The following is a 20,509-nucleotide window of genomic DNA, read 5'->3' as shown; positions in this document are numbered from 1 at the left end:
GTTTTACACAATTTCAGAGGACATCAAATACCTAAAAATGGACTTTCTATTAGTCGTTAATGGTTTCTGACTCTTGGACAGCAGTAAAAACAGCAAAATCCCTGAAAATTACTTCATCTCTTCAAAATACATATCAACCAAATTCTACATTACATGTCCTTCTGGTGACAAAAATACTTTTTTCAGCTCAATTCACTGAGTCTCCCCTGAGCCTGGTAGGAGCCCCAAGCCTATCCCAGTTGACATTGGGCGAGAGGCGGGGTTCATCCTGGACAGGTCGCCAGTCCGTGCAGGGACTTTGAAAACCTCTGTAGGGAAGAACAAAATTCCTGTATCAATAATTCTTGAGCTCTGAGTGAAATCTTGCTCTACGTTACCATACTGTGCTGCTTGACTCGTGTAACGGTATCTTTTCGAATGTGCTACTGTCTTTTTGTTCTCTAAATAAAATATTTAAAAACCCTGAAAGGGATGTGTACCGAGGACCAGTATCGGTAATTCCTAGCAATACCGGTCTCTATTCACATCCATCTATCAAGAGTTTTGGCCATTGCCCCTCTTAAGTTAACAGCTCATTTCTGATAAAAAGCCAAAAATGTTCCAAAAATTTTGTACTGATTCAAGATTTCTAAGAGAATCTATTGTCAGACGCAGCCAATTTGTAACTGTATGTGTATTTGAATTCAACTGAAGCACATGGGTCATGGGCAATTAGAATTTTTCTCTGTTGTCTTTCTCTCAAGGAGATTATTTGTGACCTTCGATAATGGCCTACACGCTAGGCTCGGCCACCGAGGGCCAGGCGCGGGGTGTCGGACCACAGCACTGTGTCACCCGGGTGGAGCTGTCCGTCACTGCAACCAGCCTGCTGGACCGCGATGTCGCCTCCAAGTCTGACCCCTTCTGTGTTCTCTTCCATGAAGTGGATGGAAACTGGGTGGAGGTAAGTTTGGGAGCAGGAAGAAGGAGAGGAGCAGTGTTTTGTCTTTACAAAGCAGAAGATAGAGAGCAATTAGTGGAGGAAGAAAAAGTTTAGATGACAAGAAAGGAGTCAAACCCCTTTTAGCTGCCTTGCCTCTCTTTGTATATCAACTGCATGGAGCAGGGGAGAAGAGGATAAAAGGCAAAAAGTAATTTGAACGATTTAACTAACTTTTGGGGGGCTCTTAAGGTCGCATCCACAGTGCTGGCCCCTCCAGCTTTGGAAAAACACCACAGGATTTTGTTTGTTGGTTTCTGTATTCTAAAGATCTTTGTGGACATTTTGAAACAAATCCAAACGCATGACGTCTTGACCATCTGGCTGAGCTCCGACGTGCTGAGTCTTGAAGGATAGATTTGTGATCGTGGGTCCAATTAGTGACAGATAACAGGCCTAGTTAGGGAGAAGCCGGGGAAGTGGAAAGAAGGAACCTTTGAACATGATGTTGCATCACAGCAGTCATAGTTTATGGCAGATTTTGACTTTTGGTTGTAACTTTTTTCTTTGCGGTTTATTTTTATTCGTAAGCTGCTTGTTGTTACAGGAAAAGGATTGCTGTAGCCTCAACCTTCCATGACACATAAAACGAGTTTGACCGTCACAGAGCCAAGATTTGATCATAAAACAATTATCAATGCAGCTTTAAGGCTTTAAGAGTTGTGATTATTGTTAAAACAGAACAGATATTTTTCTTTAAGCACCTGCAGCTAAAGCGTTGTGTGTCTGCAACAATCCATTATTGAAATAAACAGATGAATTTGCCAGATATCACTTAATAATCAGCATTGAATCAGCCTCGAGGCATGTCCTTGGAAAATGTCCTCACTGTATTGAGTGCTGCCTGTGTGCTAGTTCTGATTGGCTGTAAAGACTTAGGAACACTGGATATTTGACAGCTTGCAAGTTAAGTTCAGTTCATGTTTGCAGGTGCAATGAAGTCCCATCAGAATAGATCACCTGTTTGACTTGTTTGTGATTGTGAGTGTGATGCCACAAGTCCTGACCTTCTGCACTTCGAAGTCTTTGAACAGGTCACCGTGTCAGTCTGTGAGATGCTTTTCCAAATTGGACATGTCGAATCCTTTGGTGCGTCTCCCGATCTGGTTGCTGTCATGCCATTGAATAAACTTAATCCTGATACCATAATCCCACATCCCACAGACATGTCTAGTAGGGCCCTACTCTACCTACCAGTAGGTGTAAGAGGCTGTGATCACCTGTTCATTTGCTTGACCCTCGCCCTGGTCTCGCCCTGATTGTCGGCTATGATGTGCATTAGGCCGTATTTCACTGGCTGCTTCTGTTTGGTCACCATGAATGCTGCAGTGTAGCGGCAGAAGGTATAAGTAGAGAGCAGCCATGATGTTGAAAATTTGATTGGAAATTTCCAAATATTTACTTTTGACTGAGAAACAATCTTTCAAAAGAGAATCGCACTTGTAATATAATAGATGAAGTTACTCGTATCAAATATTTGCCATTTTGCAGCTGAGGTACATTTTGCATCTCAGGCACTGCATATTGCTTTTCTGAAACCAGTCTAGTAGCTGTTCTGCCTGTTTCCTTCTGAAGATCTGCAGGTTTGATTGGGTAATGCACGCGAGATCAGTCACATGTCACCCAAAAGAACTGAGAATACGTGTAATACTCCCAGTTATATGCTGAGATCGTCAGACGTTGTAATTCGTGTTCGGAAGCTTGCTTGGATTGCCGTCTACCTCGCTCTGGCTCCATGCACATGGACTTTGGGTATGATGTGTTTTCATACAGTGGGAAAAGAACACTAATTGAGGATGCTGATGAGAGGCACAGTGGTGAAGTTTCAGTGTGTGTAGGCTACTGCCTCAAGACTTCTCTGTAGTGAGCAACTGGTCAGCGGGGCATTTGTGGCTTTTGTGTGTGCCGCGTTCGTGTGTGTGTGTGTGTGTGCATGCGTGCCGGCGTGTGTGTAGGCGAGTGCCTCGAGTTGTTGCTAGCTGTCGGTCAGCAGGGCATGTGGCTCCAATGGGAAATTGCCACCGGTTACTATGGTAACAGGTAGCAAGAAATCGTAGTGATCCTGAAGTGAGGGAACGTCGGAGGAAGCTCAAACCTTTTCTCAGATTGTATACACATTGTACACAGCTTCCGTGTCGGCTTTCTCACTCTCTGTAATGCTCTCCTGTTAACTTTTTTCCCGTCCTCTTCTCTCTAATTGCTTTTCTCGTTTGTTATGTCACTACTCACCCCCCCCCCCCCCCCGTGTCGTTCTCTGTCTCACTTTTGTCTTTTGAAAGAGGGGTGTGAGATGCAGCTGGGTCCATCAGGGGCAAAGAGAGACAGACGGATCATGTATTAGAGGGTAAATGTGTGAGAGAAAAAGAGGTGTGAGAAAGAGTGAAGAAAGTGGGCCACAGAAAGAGATGAGAAAGAAAGGATGGCGACAGGAAAGATAGAGGTGAGAACGTGAATGAGTCACAGAAATAGAAAACGAGACCGAACAGGAGGTTGAGGAAGGAAAGTGGTAAATGACTGAAACTATGGCAGAAAAATACCGCAGCTCAAACTGGTGTCTGAGAGGCTTAAACAGACACGTTGGGCCGACAGAAATATGAATCTCAGCTAAATGACGTGACACCCACTTAGCAGACTAGTTGGGCTATTTCCTAAATCCGCTCTATTTTTTCCTCCTCTCCAAACTGCAAATCCTAATACTAATCTCAACATGTGTTACGGACACAGAAATAAGCCTGCGACACCGCGAGTGAAGACCTCCCACATTCAATAGAGTTCCTGAAATCACTCCAGTCAGGGCCGCTATCCTTTTTGTTGTGTAAGTGAAGTTATGTCAGCGAAAGAGTCAGCAACATAAACTGTAGTTTTAGATTAAATGAGCGATTTACTGTGTTTGAAAGCAAAAAACATTTTCATCTCCCCACAAACATAATAAATCATGTTCGCAAAAAATTAGGCGTTAGGTTTGCAGGAAAGGTATTACATTTGGATTATTATTGTATTAAAAGCTGCAGACTTCACACGCATTTGTAGTTTATTATGTTTGTTGTATGTTATAACACGAGTGGGTATAACAGGAATCGTGGTACTAGTGGTCATCGATTAGGGAAAACCAACAGGGGTACTTTTGTAAACCTAAAGTTATATGGAAGAAATTGTAGCTCGGGGTTTTTCAGTTGTCCGTGTTGTTTTTGTGTCATTTCTCTGGTAGTATGCAGAAACTGACCGAAAAAGAGGGCAAAAAGGGATGATGTGCCACAAGGGTCTGATTCATTTCCATGATCTAATGAGCCAGGTTCAAATCCACAGTGACAGAAATATGGGGCATGCACTTTAGCCAGCCAGGCCGCTGTGATGCCGCAGGACTGTCATTTTTTTAAGCTACAAAGTGCAGCCTATTTCCCCTGCTCTCTTCACATGCATCAGACGGATATATAAGTGCTGTAGCTGGCTGAAGAAGCAAACCTTTTTGCCTTTACAGTCAGTTACCTTTTTTCCCCTTTAAGACTATCGATACTGTCTTCAAATGTACAGCTTTAAGATAAGAGCGTCAATAGGTAAAAAGTATGGGGGTACTGTGTATCTGTGGTTTGTCGGCTCAAGTCAAATTTAATTCAATCGGGCAAAATGATACTCAAGATATTCCATGACGCTTTTCAAGCAGAGCAGGTCTAGAATCACACTCTTGAAACTGATTTAGTTTAAAAAGACCAAGCAATTTCTGAGTAGCAAGCACTTCTGTGACAGCAGAGATGAAAAACTGCCTTTAAGGAAGTAGAAATGTCAAGCAGACCCAGGATCTATGAGGGCGGCCATCTGCTTTGAACCATTTGAGGTGAAAGAAAGCAAGGAAGAGTGTGACGGATTACGACAGACAGAGGCTCAGAGACGTATTAAGGTGGAGACGGACTGATAGACAGGTAGAGACTCAGAAAGACACAGACAGGCAGATAGAGAGGGACAGACAGAGGGACAGGTGGAAAGATTTAGAAAGAAAACAACAAACAAAAATGAAAACAGAAGCTATCATAAGAAGATAGCATTAAATCTCCACCTGCTTTAGCTTTGTCTTGTTATGTGAGTCAGCCGCAATTTATTCATTCCCATGGTAGCTCAAGATGCAAGGATTGCATTTCTCTTAGCCGATTCTGGTTTCCGATTTTTTTGTTAGTGTGCTCTGTCATCACCGATTTTTTGCCAGTTCCATCTGCTCTGTACTGATTGACGTGCCGTCCCACAACAATAGACCCGCTGCAGTCACAGCGATGTGGCGCGCCGTGGCAAGTGACACTGACCAGCCAGTTACCGGTCAGGCTGGGCACGCTGAAAACTGCTGATTGGGTCCCTGGACGGGCACTCCAGGGACCCAGTCAGCAGATCAATGAGGTGCAAGAGGTTATTCTTTGCTTCTGATTGTGGAAAAACTTAAAACAAACACTAGCCTCTCACCCAAGGCTATTCAATGGATATTGCTGTAATTTTCAGCGGGCAAACCATTTATATACAAAATTACAAACACCACAAAACAAACAAGGTATAACAGAGTGCTCCAAAACACTGTTTTTTACAGCTGTACCAGCATAGTTTTGTGCGTATCAGCTCTGGTACATCAGTTCAGTGACTGTTTCAAAAATGCTAAATGATGCTAATTCAGGACTGTCGACAGGCTACACATATACTGACCTCATCTAAGGGATAAACACGTTATGCAGTGTTTAGAGGGGGTGACTCAGATTTGAGAGTAGCACTGTTGGAGCGTGTTAGTCATCTAAGCACCAGGGCAAATAACATGACTCTCACAGGTTCACACTCTGATGTCTGTGTGCCGCAAGACCTCATCCCTTGTAATAACTCCCAAGTGAACCCACCTGTACCTCTGAGGAACTGAATGGTTGATAGCTTTCACTGTTATGGTCTTAAATCTACAATATTCAGCATTTCTAATTCTATTTACCGTTTGAATCAACCATACAAACTGAACAGGTCCCTCAGTGAAGACATCTTAACATAAATCTTCACGACTGCCAGGTTTTCTGGTTCTGTCACTACGGTTTGGTTTTATTAACTGTATATTACGTGCCCAGGGCCAAAGGCAAAGCTAATGACCATAAACTAGTAAGTAGATCAGACCTTTTCCCAGTTGCTGAAAGGGAATTAAAAAGCCACGGAGAAGAAGAAATGTGTGCAAAGCAAAGTGAAACTATGTAACATGTTATCTGGCATGAGGCAGTCCAGAGTTGTTTCTAGAAATACAACAAAACAAGCATGTGGGCTCTTTATGTATTTACTCTAATTAGCAATTGGCAAAATAAAATCATTTATCAGCCTTTGTAGAAGAAACGGTTGAGTTTAGAGTTAAAATCATGACACATTGTAGTCTCTGGCCTTCTTGGATCTGATTTCATCGTTCCAAAGGACCTGGGGCCTCATTTATAAAACCTGGCGTAGTATCCATACTAAAAGTTTACGTACGCCGAAAAGCTGAAAAGTGCCTACGCCCCCCCAAAAAATCAGATTCATGAAACTGTGCGTACGCACACCTGCACGCACTTTGCCTTTATAAATCACAGTCCAGCCGGAAAGTTGCGCAGGAGGATTTGATTCATCTCCCTCCCTCTCCACACCTACAATTCACCATGTATGGTCATGCAAATTACCTCATGAATGTGTTTTGCATATAAATAGGCATGATGGAGCCAAGGCATTTCACGCTCAATCATGGCATCAACCAGACGAAAGAGGAACTTTTCAGAGGTTGAGATGGAGGTGCTTGTTGATGAGGTGGCGGCGAGATGGCCATTCAAGTGGAATTACCAACAAACGAAAAGCCACTGAATGGCACGCCGTGTGCAGCGTCGACAAAATAAAAAAGAAGTGGTCCGATCTGAAGGTGGAGGCAAAGAAAAAAGTGGCTTTGCACCGCCAGAGCGTGGCGGCTACAGGTGGGGATCAGAAAACACATGAAACGTGCGCGTGTGACACGAGTGTTTTGACATACGGCTCCGTTATCCACCGTTATCCTTTTTTCAATATTGTAAAAACACAAACAAAAAAGGATCTCTCTGTGTGAGTCTCCATGTTCTCCCTGTTCCTGTGTGGGTTCTCTCTGGTACTCCAGCTTCCTCCCACAGTCCAAAGACATCAAGAGGGGACGAGGCTGATTGATACTCTAAATTGACCGTAGGTGTGACTGTGAGTGTGAATGGTTGTCTGTCTCTATGTGTTGGTCCTGTGATGGACTGGTGACCTGTCCAGGGTGAACCCCGCCTCTCCCCTGAAGGCTGCTGGGATAGGCTCCAGCCCCCCCCGCGACCCTTAACAGGATAAGCAGAAGAAAATGGATGGATGGAAGGAGCTTGTTTCTTTCAGATACTCACAGTCAGTTCTGTGATCCAAGAGCTGTTCTGTCCTGAGCTTGAATTGTTCTCAGCAGTAGCAGTCACATGAAGCTATCAGATCATGGGTGTCAGACAGTCCTGTGAACAGCCCATTGCAGGAAACCACTGCTAGAGATGAATCCATTACCCTAGATCATGTTGTGACTTGAAACGTGGAAGTGCAGAAATGAAAGTCACAGCTGCTGATAGGAGCTGAAGTTACAGGTTTATAAGGCCCTGCTGGTCAGTTCGAGAGAGAAACCAGCAAGCCAGTGTTGGTTCACCAGTTTCTCTTCATATACTGAATTAATTTATTCTTATTTATGTTATTGTTTCACTACAATCTGTCTCCTCATCTCCCTCTTTTGTTTTTGTGTTCAGTAGCACTGGCAAACTTGTGTAAACAGTTTTATTCAAGTCTGATTACTGGCCGCTCTTGACTTTTAATCCTGGTTATAAGATGGAGAAGCCAGATCTAGCAGCTTCATCCAGTGGACAATGCTGTAATTCTTAGGTGGCCAAGGCCCCATATTCCGATCCACATTCCCTAAAATAATTTTTACCAGTGACCATAGTACAGGGTCTTTTCAGAAGAACCCTCCTGTTTCACAGGACACACAGTTCAACTGGAATTGCATTTGTAAAGCTGTCTGTTTTAAAAATCTGTGTCCTTGTTCTTTGTCTGTTTCAGCTTGGCCGCACTGAGACAGCTGTGAACAACTTAAACCCAGTCTTTGGGGTGAAGTTTCAGGTGGATTACCACTTTGAGGAGATCCAGAAGCTTCGCTTTGCTATGTTTGATGAAGACAAATGTGCTACACAGCTCTACGAACACGACTTTTTGGGAGAATTCATTTGTACCCTTGGAGTGGTACGGAAGAATTTCTTTCTTAAAGTTGCTTATAGTAGCATTTGATTGTCGAATAGACTAGAATAATAATGTGAAGCGGTTCATTGTCCCTATATATCAAAAATATTTCTTGTCTTGAATGTCTCCCCTGATATAAATCAGATTGTATCAAATAAGAAACTTCACAGACCGTTGATCTTAGCCAATGGGAAGCCAGCTGGCAAAGGATCCATCACAGTAAGAATATTTACCTTCTTCTAAATGTCTCCCATGTCAACACACACACACACACACACACACACACACACACACACACACTGCCATCTCTAACCAGGTGGATGGAGTCAATGTTAGGGGTTATTGAGGTTGCCATCATCATCATCCCTGGTGTTCCTGCTGATGTTAATGGTTGCCAGAATTTTGGTTGCTGCTAATGCAGAGCTGCTATTTTATTTTAGATAACAGCTCAGGAGCTGTCTGACAACAGAATCATCACTTTGACCTTGAGTGGGCGTAAACTGGATAAGAAGGTAGGTGCACATGCACACGCGCGCGCACTCCCGCACACATAATCAGGAAGCAAATGCAAATACACACATGCTACTTTAGGACACATAAGCCAAGCCCACACAGTTCACGTTTACAGTTTTCACATTCAATGCCTCTGTCCAGTCACACCCACAGATATGATCCAAATTTACATTTATTTTCACTAGTTTATTTTAATTATGGTCCTATGGCAAATGCTGTTACAAGGTGAGGGGGAGAAATCAACTGTGGTCAAATTGTGATAACGTGTGCTGCAGTTCAGCTGAATCATCTCAGAGGGAATTTAACACATAGGGTCTGTTCTCTGCAGGACTTTTTTGGGAAGTCGGACCCCTATCTGGAGTTTCACAAACAAGGAGAAGATGGCAAATGGATGCTAGTGCACAGGACAGAGGTGAGTCATCTTGAGTAGTGATTATACTCTCCAGCCTTCTTTAAACTGACATTACTGAGCTGGAATATTTAGGCCATATATTAAGTATTTTCAGTGTAACAGAAACCCGCCTCAAGTTTATATCGTTCTACTTTGCTGCTACTGCTGCTGCCTCATCTGTCTGCTGCTGTCTAATTTAATTTCTCTGTCCGACCCCAGGTCATAAAGAACACTTTAGACCCGGCGTGGAAGCCTTTCACTGTGCCTCTCATTTCTCTCTGCAATGGAGATGTGAATAGAAACATCAAGGTTAATTTCATGTGTCACTACACCGATGTTGTATGGATTTTCTGCTTTACTCTGACAGTGTATTTTGACAATAGAAAGAAAAGAACAGAAGGTGGTATGTTCGCATCGATTACTATCACATGGAACTAGTTGTCTCATGTTAGAATCCAATCAATTGCCTGGACAGTGGCACCAAAAACGCATGTTTAACTTAATGTGTTATAGATGGTACAATGGGTACCAACAGAGAATTTTTTTTTATGCAAGTCTGAAGAATGTTAACTTGGCTTAAGATAGCAGCATAGTAACTGTGTGTTTCCAAATAATGCTAAAAGCTAACTACTGCATCAAAACATGCATTGATGGCATGATGTGTCTACCCAATGACAGGTCCTGTGTTATGACTATGATAATGATGGAGGCCATGACTTCATCGGAGAGTTTCAAACCACAGTTGCTAAGATGAGTGAAGCCCTCAACTCAGTAGAGGTAAAAAATGTTTGAGAGAGAGAGAGATTGTTCCTCACTTCAATTCAAGGTTGCATGTTCTCATCTAGACTGTTCTTTCATTCAAAGGACTAGGTGTCAGACCTCATTACTTCTAAAGTATCAAACTAATTGCTTCAATACTGTAGAGAATCACAGTATAAGATTTCTTTTGCAACTTCAACAGCTGAGAAGTACTGTAAACTCAAGTTTCAGTCTACTCTTTATGCTGCAATGCTACGTTAAATTGTTCAAGAGGTCAAGGTATTGGTAAAGGTTTAAGACGAACACCCAGCCTGTCCATTTAGAAAGTGTTGAGCGACTGTTTGGAGTTGAACAGTTTGAGTTATCTGACTGTTTGTGGCATGAGTAATAACTTTGAATCGTTACACTACCGATGTAACTCAAGGTCTCTGAGAGGGTACCTCAGGATGTGAAGTGCGTTGAGCAAGACCATCAACCTCAGATTTAGTTTTGGACACATTATAACGGAACATTTTCAAGTTACCGGCATGTAGTGGTGTCATATACAGGCCGCTATTCCAAATGTTACATCCTGATTAATTTTATCTCAGTGATGCTATGTTTATTGCTTTGCTTACATATATGCTATCATGTGTCTCAGCTTGGATATTTATCATGCTAACAGCTAACTTAACATGATAACAGCTAACTTAGCATGCTAACAGTAACATTCAGCTTCAAGTTGAATTACAACTAAAGCCTTCGAATGTACATAAGTGTCACTACTTAAAGTTGAACAGCTAAACCTGACCGGCTGAGTCTGAGATGTCTTAAGACCATTTTGATAGAGGTAACAAATTACTATGAACTCCAGTGGAACTTGTTCAACATAAGGACTAAATATCTACCAATGAAAACAAATATCAAATCAATTGTTTATCCACCCAACAGTTTTCTTTCCTGGTGGGTGATGAATATAAGAGTCTCACTTTGCTGCTAGCATGGCTACAAACATTATCCTTTTTTTTACTCATTTGAGGAAAGATTTACCTGAATGACCTGGATGTGAGCTGTTACATCACCCAGTTTGTAATCTTATTCCTGCTGTAAGCTGCTGAATCAAATCTAATCCACATGACAGAATCATAACACTTTATAATACCTTATAACATTGAACAGTTTTTTTTTTTTCAATTTTAACAGCGTGTGTGTGTGTGTGTGTGTGTGTGTGTGTGTGTGTGTGATCTTCAAAATAACTGAGAACAATGTCATCAACCAAGCAATCTGAATTTTATTTTATCAGTTAACTTTACAGTTTTGGCAACAACCCTGCTCTGTACTTGGTAATGTGCTGTTTAAATGCATTCCGTTACATTCACTGACTTTGAAGCTGGAATCATTTGTGATAGCCGCATTCCCCCACATTGTGTTCTTGGAGGATTTGGCTGGTTAGTAATTCTGAGCTGTCAATGAATAAATACTACTGAGATTCATTTTCTCATACACTTTCCTGGTCTTCTACAGAATTAAAGATGCAGTAATAAGAAAACCGTTCATTTTTTTTTAGTGGCTTTGTATGCGTTCATGTGTGTATCTGTACATGTGCAAATGTGTGTGTGCTCATTTGTAAAACTAGTGTGTGCGTGCATGTGCCAAAACAGCGTCATGACTTGTTCTCCCACTGTGTCTCTTCATGTGTGGTAATGATGTTGAGTGAGGGGGGGGGGGGGGGGGGGGCACACAAAATACTGAGCAAAAACAGACTGAGGCAGAATGGAGAGCGAGTGTGAAAAGAACGAGAATATGAGCGGCGCTTTTGAGATGTAAAGCAGCCTTTAGCTGAGCCCTAGTAACACTACAAGGCATTAGCTACCTGTCATATGAATCACCACTTATGCTGTATGTGTCTTCGAATTTGCCAGCAAAAGTGAGTTGTGCAACTTTCAAGAGAGTATACGTCACATTTCTTTCACCTTCACATTCATCACTTCAAATTAAATCACGTAGTCTTTCTTTAATAAGCAGTATTGCTTTGTTTCCTGTATGATTTCTCGTACCTGCTAGATGTTGAATCTGATTTTAACTCTTATAGTTAATTTAACTGCAGTGTCAAATACATTTTCATTGCCTACAGTAGAATACATCTTTAAGTTTGCTAAAATGGAAGTTACTGTCATGTTTTGAATAAATGCAGATCCAAGTCGCAGTCTCTTTCTGCCCTTGTTCCATTTCACCCTTCCAGCTACAGCTGTCAGAACTAAGAACTGGGAAAAAGGACTCATGTGTAAAGACCACATAGGCCAAGGAAGAGTTCACAGTTTAAGTCTTTCATTTAGACCAAAAAGGCAAACAGCTGGCAGGAGGCAGAGCCCATAAACATAGAAGCAGAGTGTTAGTCTGACCACGAATGTGAACAGGCAATAGTCATCAACAGTCATCTCCAATGATATTTTCAAAGTCTGAGTTCTTCTACTTTGACTTGTTGAACTTCCATTTGAGCGCATGAATAACTTTTTCTTGACTAACTTTCACTGAATGGGCTCTGCCTCCTGCCAAGATTTTACTGTGAACCAAAACTTCACCTTCAGACAAACCAATGTTGCAAACCCAACATTTATTTTCAAGAATGAATTATATAAAGCTGTTGCGTTAGAGTCAGTGAGTCAAAGACCAAACAGCGCACCAAAATCAAGACTTTTCCCCGTCAACTGTCTCTGGAGTTGGAGTTTACCCTTGTTTTGTTCATTGTTCACTGTTTGCTCTGATGTTGTGTGTGCAGATGATTGGGGGTGATTTAGGACCCCTGAGGATCCCAGGTCCTTGGTAGATTTTGAAGGATCCTGACAGAGTTTGGTGACGCCGCCTCCTTGAAATACAGCCATTTTAGGAGCCTTCCCTGACATTCAGGAAGAGCTGATATAAAGACTTAAGACGAACAAGACACAGATGAATGTTTCATGAGGACAGGGAGGTGATGAATGGAGTGGGAATGTCTCAGAAAATAAGAAGTACCAGAAGACTCATAAACATAAAAAGCTATCACAGTGCTCTCATCTCTGTTTCCACCTCACTTTCATTTAAAAAAAAAAAATTTCCTCATTGTTCAAATTACTGGTATTAACTACTCATTTTTAAAATTTTGTCTCCAAATATTTATCAGGTGGAATTTGACTGCGTCAACCCAAAGAAACAGAAGAAGAAGAAGAATTATAAAAATTCTGGAATCATCATCGTCAAGTTATGTAAGGTGAGACAAGGATGATAGTGTTTCAGCAGCATCCATGTTTAGCTTTGGTTGCTTCTAAATCACAACTATCAGGAACACATTTTTGACCAGGGGGTGATGCTAACATGAATGATGTTTGTGTTTCGAAACAACCTCCATTTCAAGTCCTGGAGAATATCTGAATTGTTACCAGCCACTTAGTTTGACATGTGGTGCTCTCTACACAGTATTGCATCTAATTTTCACATAGAAGGATGCCCCTTACATTCAAACTGTGCCAAAGGAGTTCTCACAGTGCTCATAAAGCTCATCGCTGCCAGCTAAATCTCTGCATCTCACTATGTATGGAGCTGTGGCGACATTCTACACATGCTCTACGAGCAGACCCTGCCCACCAGAGACTTGCGCTAGGCGCGCGAGCTATTTCTGGTTAGCGCTATGATATCTTGAATTTTGATAAATAATAATCATGCGGTTCTCTTAGATTCCAAATGAGAACAAATAGGTCAAATTGTGGTCGTGGAACGACTCCACAGGGTTTTTAAAAAAAAAAAATAATCCAACATTTTACAGCAGAAACTGAAAAGCTTTAGCAGCGCATGTGACGCAGTGTTCAACACTAAACTTGCAGCCGTGCAGTAGACCCTTTCCATCAGCTTTGCTATCGCACCACGATGAGTCATAAGGCTCTACAGTAATACAGGGCTACAGAGAGATGATCTTCTGAAGCAAGTCACTGCCGTTCCGTAAAGCTGGTGATGTAGTGGGGGTGAAACTGGACTCCTTAGAGACAGTGATGGAGAGAAGGATGCTTTCGAAACTATGGAGAATCCTAGACAACATCACCCAACCCCTCCATCAGCTCCTGGTCCAACACAGGAGTACACGGACCAACAGACTCAGACCGCCCCCCCCTCAAAAACTGAGCGCCACAGAAGGTTCTTTCTCCCAGTGGCAATAAAACTACAATACATCTCTGTAAATTCACAGTCGACCATCCACACTCACTGCACTGTCTTCAGGTTAGTTCATGTAAATGACCCACTTATTGTACAGTCCACTTATTTTTTGCACACTGCTCTATTGCACTTTGTATACAGTCCTGTTCTGTCATTATGTGCATAGCCTTGTTTTCTCTTCATTCCCTGTTTGCTGTTGTTGAGTGGGGCACTGTTATGAACAGAATTTCTCTTGGGGATGAATAAAGTATTCTGATTCTGATTTGTCATCAGAAGTATCACTTAATGCCGCTTCGAACTGCGTAAAAAATCTTTACTTTGTCATTTCCTCTTGAAATATTATTATAAGGTGTATTCATTTTAAAATTTAATTGAGCTTAAAGATAGCAATCACTGTTATTTTCATCATGTCTTGTCACCTGAGACTGACCCTTCCCACTCTTGGTTTGACCGTCAGGGTTGGATCAGCTGACACAGTCCTAACTGGGCCTCCATAACGGCCTCTGTGTAACTCATTAGTGCAGCAGCTTTCAAGCTCACAGAGGACACATAAAGCTGGAACAGCCTCTTGGAATGACTTTAAAGCTTTCATAATTGATTCTTTTTCGTCTTTTTTTTTTCTCAATGTGCACAATCATGAACAAGCCGACGTAAATGTGTGCCAGTTCACATTTACACATACACACACACACACACACACACACACACACACACACACACACACTCACACACAGCCTGTGCCTAATACAGTAATTATATTTCCTGGCTGCTGGCCAGGATTAGACTAATGACAGTAAAAGCCATGCTAAATATTCATTGTAATTGGAGAAGAAATTGTGTACGAACAAGACAATACTTGGTTCTCAATTGGCAGTACTATGTACCAAAACATTTGTCATTTTAAAACAAATATTAGAATAAAGTGGCAATGTGCCAAACCGGCTCTGATATTGTGCCCTGGCTAATAATACATTTGTGTTTTATTCGTATTTATTTTATTTTAGTATTTTTGTATTGTTCATCACTGTTGCTCACGGTGACTCTTGTGTTTCTAGATTACACGGGACTATACTTTTCTGGATTACATACTGGGAGGATGCCAGCTCATGTTCACTGTGAGTATCATATTAACAAGCCTGCTTTTCCCCTGCTGAAATTATGTGATAATGAGATAGAGGTTTTTGCATCCTTCCCTCTCTAAAATGAATGGAAGACAGTGAGAATTTAGATTTTCATCTCCAAGGGTTATGCTCAGATCACGCTCATTTACATACAGAGAGGGAATTGTGCAAGGATGGTGGGGGGGGGGGGGGGGGGCAGAGACAAGCATGTGGGGAGTAGAGAGGAGGAATCAGTGTTGTGAGTCATTGGCAGGTGAATAATTTTTCACAATCGTAAAAATTACAGGATGACAAGAGAAGCGCATAGTTTCCACACAGTCACGTACGTGTGCGGACACTGTCAGCTCTACCTACACGGTGTCTCTCTTTTCTGCTCTTATATTTCCAACAATTTCACAGCCTTGTGAACTAGAATTGGCTCCAGATGTAGATGTGTAGTTCAGATAATGTTCATCACATGCTTGATATTTTGTGTTGTCTCTTGGTGTTCTGTTCTGAGATAAGACACCTGTGGACCTCATGGTATATGTAATGTAATCATTCGTTCTATGCACTTTGTGGTAGATTGAAGCATATTTTCTCTGATAAGTACTATTTGGACAAGATACACAGCAGTATATAAAGTATTCATTTTCCAAGCAAGTGTTTGATTGGACATATTAGCCAGTGAATTCAGTGACATCATCTGTGTGTTCAGAACCATAGGGATCTCCCGCAGTAGTCTGGAATATTTAGCATACTATAATTGTATTCTGTCAAATTCCCGAATGCATTCATCATTCAAGGAGTTGTTTGTTATAAAGATAGATTCAGACCGCTGCTCCCGTGTGTGATTCAAACACATTGAGGTGGAGTTGAAAAAATATGATTTTCTGTAGAAAATCAATATTAATGGTACAGCTCATTGTGGTTTCTCAGATGCTCTGTTTGGATACATGGCTTGAAAGGAGTGTCATTTGTAGCATTTTGTTTATTCAGCTGTTAGCTCCGGTTCTCGTGAAGAGCGGTACTGCGGCATGTGGAGCTCTTTTCTGGCTCAAGGTCTTGGTCAAGAACAAGAGTGCTCTAGTATGGAGGTGACTTTGCCTATGTTGTTGCGCTCGCCTCCTGGGGCAGGTAGCTGCTGGATCCTCATGAAATTCAGGGCGTATTTAAGTGGCACACAAACACAGACAATGACAACCTTCACTGCTACCCTGTTATTTTCAGCTTATCTTATTATTGTAAATGAGGCTTTAAAGCAAAGAGCATAAAGATAGCATAGAGGTGTTGCCATAGTGACACTCAGGACTGTTGATGATAATGTTTGCACCGTGATGAATATGTGCGAACGAAAACTATGCATGGGAGAGGAGGATTGCCGAATGGTGTAATGCACGTATTTCTCCAAGGGATTTATCTGCATAATATAATTTCACTTTTAACAAAATTAAATTCAGCTGAGATAAAATCTTTAGAGAGCTAATGGATGCGTGCTTTTTGTCTTTTCTTTTTCTTTCAATTAGCTAAATTAGCATTTTTAGACAGACACATACACACACTCACACACACACACACACACACACACACACACACACACACACACACACGCAAAACAATATTTCAACCAAAATATATAATTTTACAAAACTCTAATGAGTTTCTACGGTCAAACTGACCTGGATCGACTGGCATAGCAACATTAATTTTGAGTCATTAAGCTTTATTCTCTACACTGTAATTGGAGATGAGGGATGAATCAGAGTAAACACCTGAAAATGTGAAGCTGTATTCTGAAGTCAAGAATGCTGTGATACTCGTATTTATTGAACTTTTTTATAAAAGGGAATTCTTCTTGTGTCTGCCCTGACCAGCTCTCGATGGCCTGTCAGAATTTTGAGAGTTGAATTGCACAGCGGTGATGAGCTTAATATTCATTAGGACTCCCTCTCTATCATCCAGCCGGCCCTCTCTTGGATGACCGGAGTGAGAATGGGAAGCACTCTGCTCTGTTATCAGTCAACAGTCGAGTGTGAAAGGTTGGACATTGTCGAGCAGCTCTCAAATATTTCACCGCTGAGTGTAAATCAGGATAAAGCCAACAGCCTACATAGCATGCAGAAATAGAAATATAATCATTAGAAAAATGTGCAAATGGCTCCTGGTAATTATGAACTGGCAGACGAATGTTAATATTTGAATCATCCTCTCACTCATAGCTGCACTTGTTTTTAATGAGCAGAGTTTATGTGAACGTTTGCCAGTTTTAGTGGTGACGAGATGAGAAAATTCAAGGGAAGTCTTAAATCCGTGCTGCTCTCTCCTAATCTTTTGCCTTTTGTCACAGACCTGCATGCAGCTCTTTCAGAGAAACACACACACACACACACACGCATACCTAATACTGTCTTAACACAGATACTTCTTCTCTCCTCCTTGCAAACTCATTTACATACACACATGAGCACAAACATACAATATCCTCATCACACTCTCCTCTGCTTTCACATTTACACACTAAGACTGATTTACATGCAAACTCCCAAAACCCCGTTATTGGCACACACACACACACACACACACACACACACACACACACTCACACACACACACACACACAAATCCAAACATTGTCTCCCTCGTATAGACATTCATCTCACACTCTGAAGAAGACTCATACTGTAGGTGTGCATACACACACACACACACACACACACACATACAATATTTCCAAACATGTACTTCCCAGCGGACACACACTGATTTAGACATGCGCAAGCACATATAATCTCACACAGATGCTCAGTTACTTCTGACAATCCTTCACATACACACTTGCACTTGTATGCACAGATTTGAAAAAAAAAACACATACAGGGAGAGACAGTCATGCACACACACACACAAACACACGCACACACACACGCACACACATGCAGATAGAGCTGTTTTGCGGTGTTCAATCAGACTTAGTATGGCTCTAATCCTAATCTCCAGGAAGGAAAAGTGTCTCCTCTGGGCTGTGAGAGCTGGGGGAGAGAGCATTTCTCTGTTAAGACAACACTACACAAAGAGACAGCAAGCGACTGCTGATGGGCTGTTTGCAAAAGAGTCATTTCAACTGAAAGATGCTATTATTCATATCTTAAATGTTCACAATTCAGAGCTGTGTAGAACACAACTGGTTTTAGGAATGTTTGTGAGTGGCAAGCAGCCTTTCGGCGTGTGTAGAACGTGTGCATGACCTACAGGGTGAGAGTCAGTCCACAGCGCAAGAGACCACTTTCTGAGGTACCAGCTGATTAGAGAGGAGAGAGCATCTGCTTCATAAACTAACACATCCGTCAGTGCCAAAGTGGAGAAAACAACAACATGAAATCTACGAAGTGGATCAAATCACCCTGTGCTTTAAGACAAAATTAGAAATCGCAAATGTAGTACTCGTGTTCTTCTGGACTGCAACTATTGATATCAGTTAAGACTCAGCACTGTTTCTGATAAGGAATTTTAGCTGGTATCCTCTGTTTTAGCGCTCTTGTGCCTCAGCTTCCACAGTCGTCTGTAAGGTCAGTAGCTGGTCTGACCTCAGGGCCTTGGCCTGAATCGGGGGTGAACCTGTGGTGCCTTTTTATAGTCGTAAATTTTTAGTCAGAACACTTACTGATAGTAAAGCTGACACTCATGTTGCCAGCGTTGTCTATATACATAGCTGTGTTTAGACTACGTGAAGGTCGGATTTGTGCAGAATGTCCTAATTCAGTATTACTGGGTATTGCCCGACACATTTAAGTATGACTGTTCACGGATGTTGGGTTTGATGTCATGGGGGAGCTGACGAACCTCATCTCACAGCGAACCTTGTACCTCTGTCATGCACGTCCAGTCCGAGTCTTCAGCCCATTTCTTGTGTCTGACGAATTCCTTCATTGACAAAATTCCTCCATAGTTTCTTAAGCTATCAGGTATTCCAATTTTTTTTATTATTATTATTATTAATAAATGAATATTGGCTTTGAGCCAAGAGGATAACAAGATAATCAAGACATAGTGATTGTGTGATGTTTCTTTTCCTGTTGACCTTTGTTAGAAATGCACCTCACGTTTGCTAGTCCGCAGCTAGATGTCAAAGGTGCAATGTGTTGTTTTGGCTGTGAATTTCCAGTGAGGATATTTTTATTTATGTATATACGGACTTAGATTGGACATTCTGCTGTACTTTTTTGTTATGGTTTTTGCATAGTTTCACATTGCTCAATGTTTTCTTGTTTCCTGTCAGTCCCTGTTTTATTTTTTAATGACTTTTCTCTTGTGTTTGTTTCCTGTTCTTCCAATCATTGTCGGGTTTCCTGCCTTTTCTAAGCAAATCGCCTGCGTCTCTCTCGTCTGTTAATCAGTTGTCATTATCCACAGCGCAGTTCCCAGTGTTTCAATCCTATCAGCTTCTTCCCTGCTCCCGTCTTTTCCCACCTGACTCTTTTTGTGTGAGTTGTGCCGTTTCTATTTCAGTTTGTATTTTAGTTAGTGTTTTTTTTTTTTTGACTTGTCATTGTTGAATCATCAGCTGTGCTTCCCCATCAGTTTTGTTCTTCCAGCCTGTTGCCTCCCAGCCCTTTGTGTGTTTCGTCTGTGTAGTTTTCCAGTTCAGCTTTTGTTTCCTTTGTATATAATATATTGTGCAGTGAATTAAAGTCTTGGTTTTTGCAGTTGGGTGATTCTTCCTGAGCCAGGCATACATATGTATATATATATAAAAATTAATTTTGCTGTAGTGTTTTAAGACAAAACAGCACAATTGAGTTGTGATGAGATCGTGGTCATGCATTAAAAAATTGTGTTGCTCTTTTTTACCATACTGCCCACCCCAAACTGTTTGACACAATTCACTTCTAGATCTTGACAGTGTTTAATTTTCATGTCATGCATGACAGTGTCTCATTTTACTTGATTTTGCAGTTGAAATAACACTCATATGACTGTGAAACGGTGTGACTTTTCTGTGCATTTTTCCCCTTCACCTGGATCAGTTAATTTTATCAGAGACGTTGCACAAATAACAGAGTAGAAGTTTCAGCGGAGAAATTTAAGTAACAAGATCACATAGATCTGTTGAGTAAAAAGGTCTTCGGTCCAACTTTGATTTGTTCATGCAGATCATTTCACTTAATTAGCTGTACGCTGAGACCAAGAGGACAGAGTAAGAGGAACTAGCATGAGTAGATGGCGTATATTTGTTCTTGATTCTTCCTAAACGTCACTGTGCAAGTCACTCCCCCTACAACAGCCTGTGAGAGCTGGTGGTTCAAGTAAAATGGACAGCACCCCCTCCTTTTGTTCTGGCTCTTCTTCCCTTTTCTCTCTGGA

General features: G+C 41.6%; 1 protein-coding gene across 3 annotated transcripts in view; it reads left to right on the top strand.

Moving 5' to 3' along the window:
- Positions 1–20,509, top strand: part of cpne2 (copine II) — a 40,060-nt gene that overhangs the window by 4,339 nt on the left and 15,212 nt on the right. For all 3 annotated transcript variants that reach the window (XM_086208567.1, XM_086208566.1, XM_086208565.1), the window contains exons 2-10: positions 744–943; positions 8,045–8,224; positions 8,366–8,440; positions 8,662–8,733; positions 9,063–9,146; positions 9,345–9,434; positions 9,804–9,902; positions 13,024–13,110; positions 15,104–15,163. In XM_086208567.1, the coding sequence (XP_086064693.1) occupies positions 767–943; positions 8,045–8,224; positions 8,366–8,440; positions 8,662–8,733; positions 9,063–9,146; positions 9,345–9,434; positions 9,804–9,902; positions 13,024–13,110; positions 15,104–15,163 (924 nt within the window). In that variant the 5' untranslated portion in view covers positions 744–766. The remainder of the gene's footprint in view (positions 1–743; positions 944–8,044; positions 8,225–8,365; positions 8,441–8,661; positions 8,734–9,062; positions 9,147–9,344; positions 9,435–9,803; positions 9,903–13,023; positions 13,111–15,103; positions 15,164–20,509) is intronic.

Source organism: Aulostomus chinensis, chromosome 7 (assembly GCF_037954235.1).
Source record: "Aulostomus chinensis isolate RoL2024-O1b breed Wild chromosome 7, RoL_Achi_v1.0, whole genome shotgun sequence".
Classification (NCBI taxonomy): Eukaryota; Metazoa; Chordata; class Actinopteri; order Syngnathiformes; family Aulostomidae; genus Aulostomus; species Aulostomus chinensis.
The sequence above is the reverse complement of the archived record's forward strand: the minus strand, read 5'-3'. Positions and strand labels throughout refer to the sequence as shown.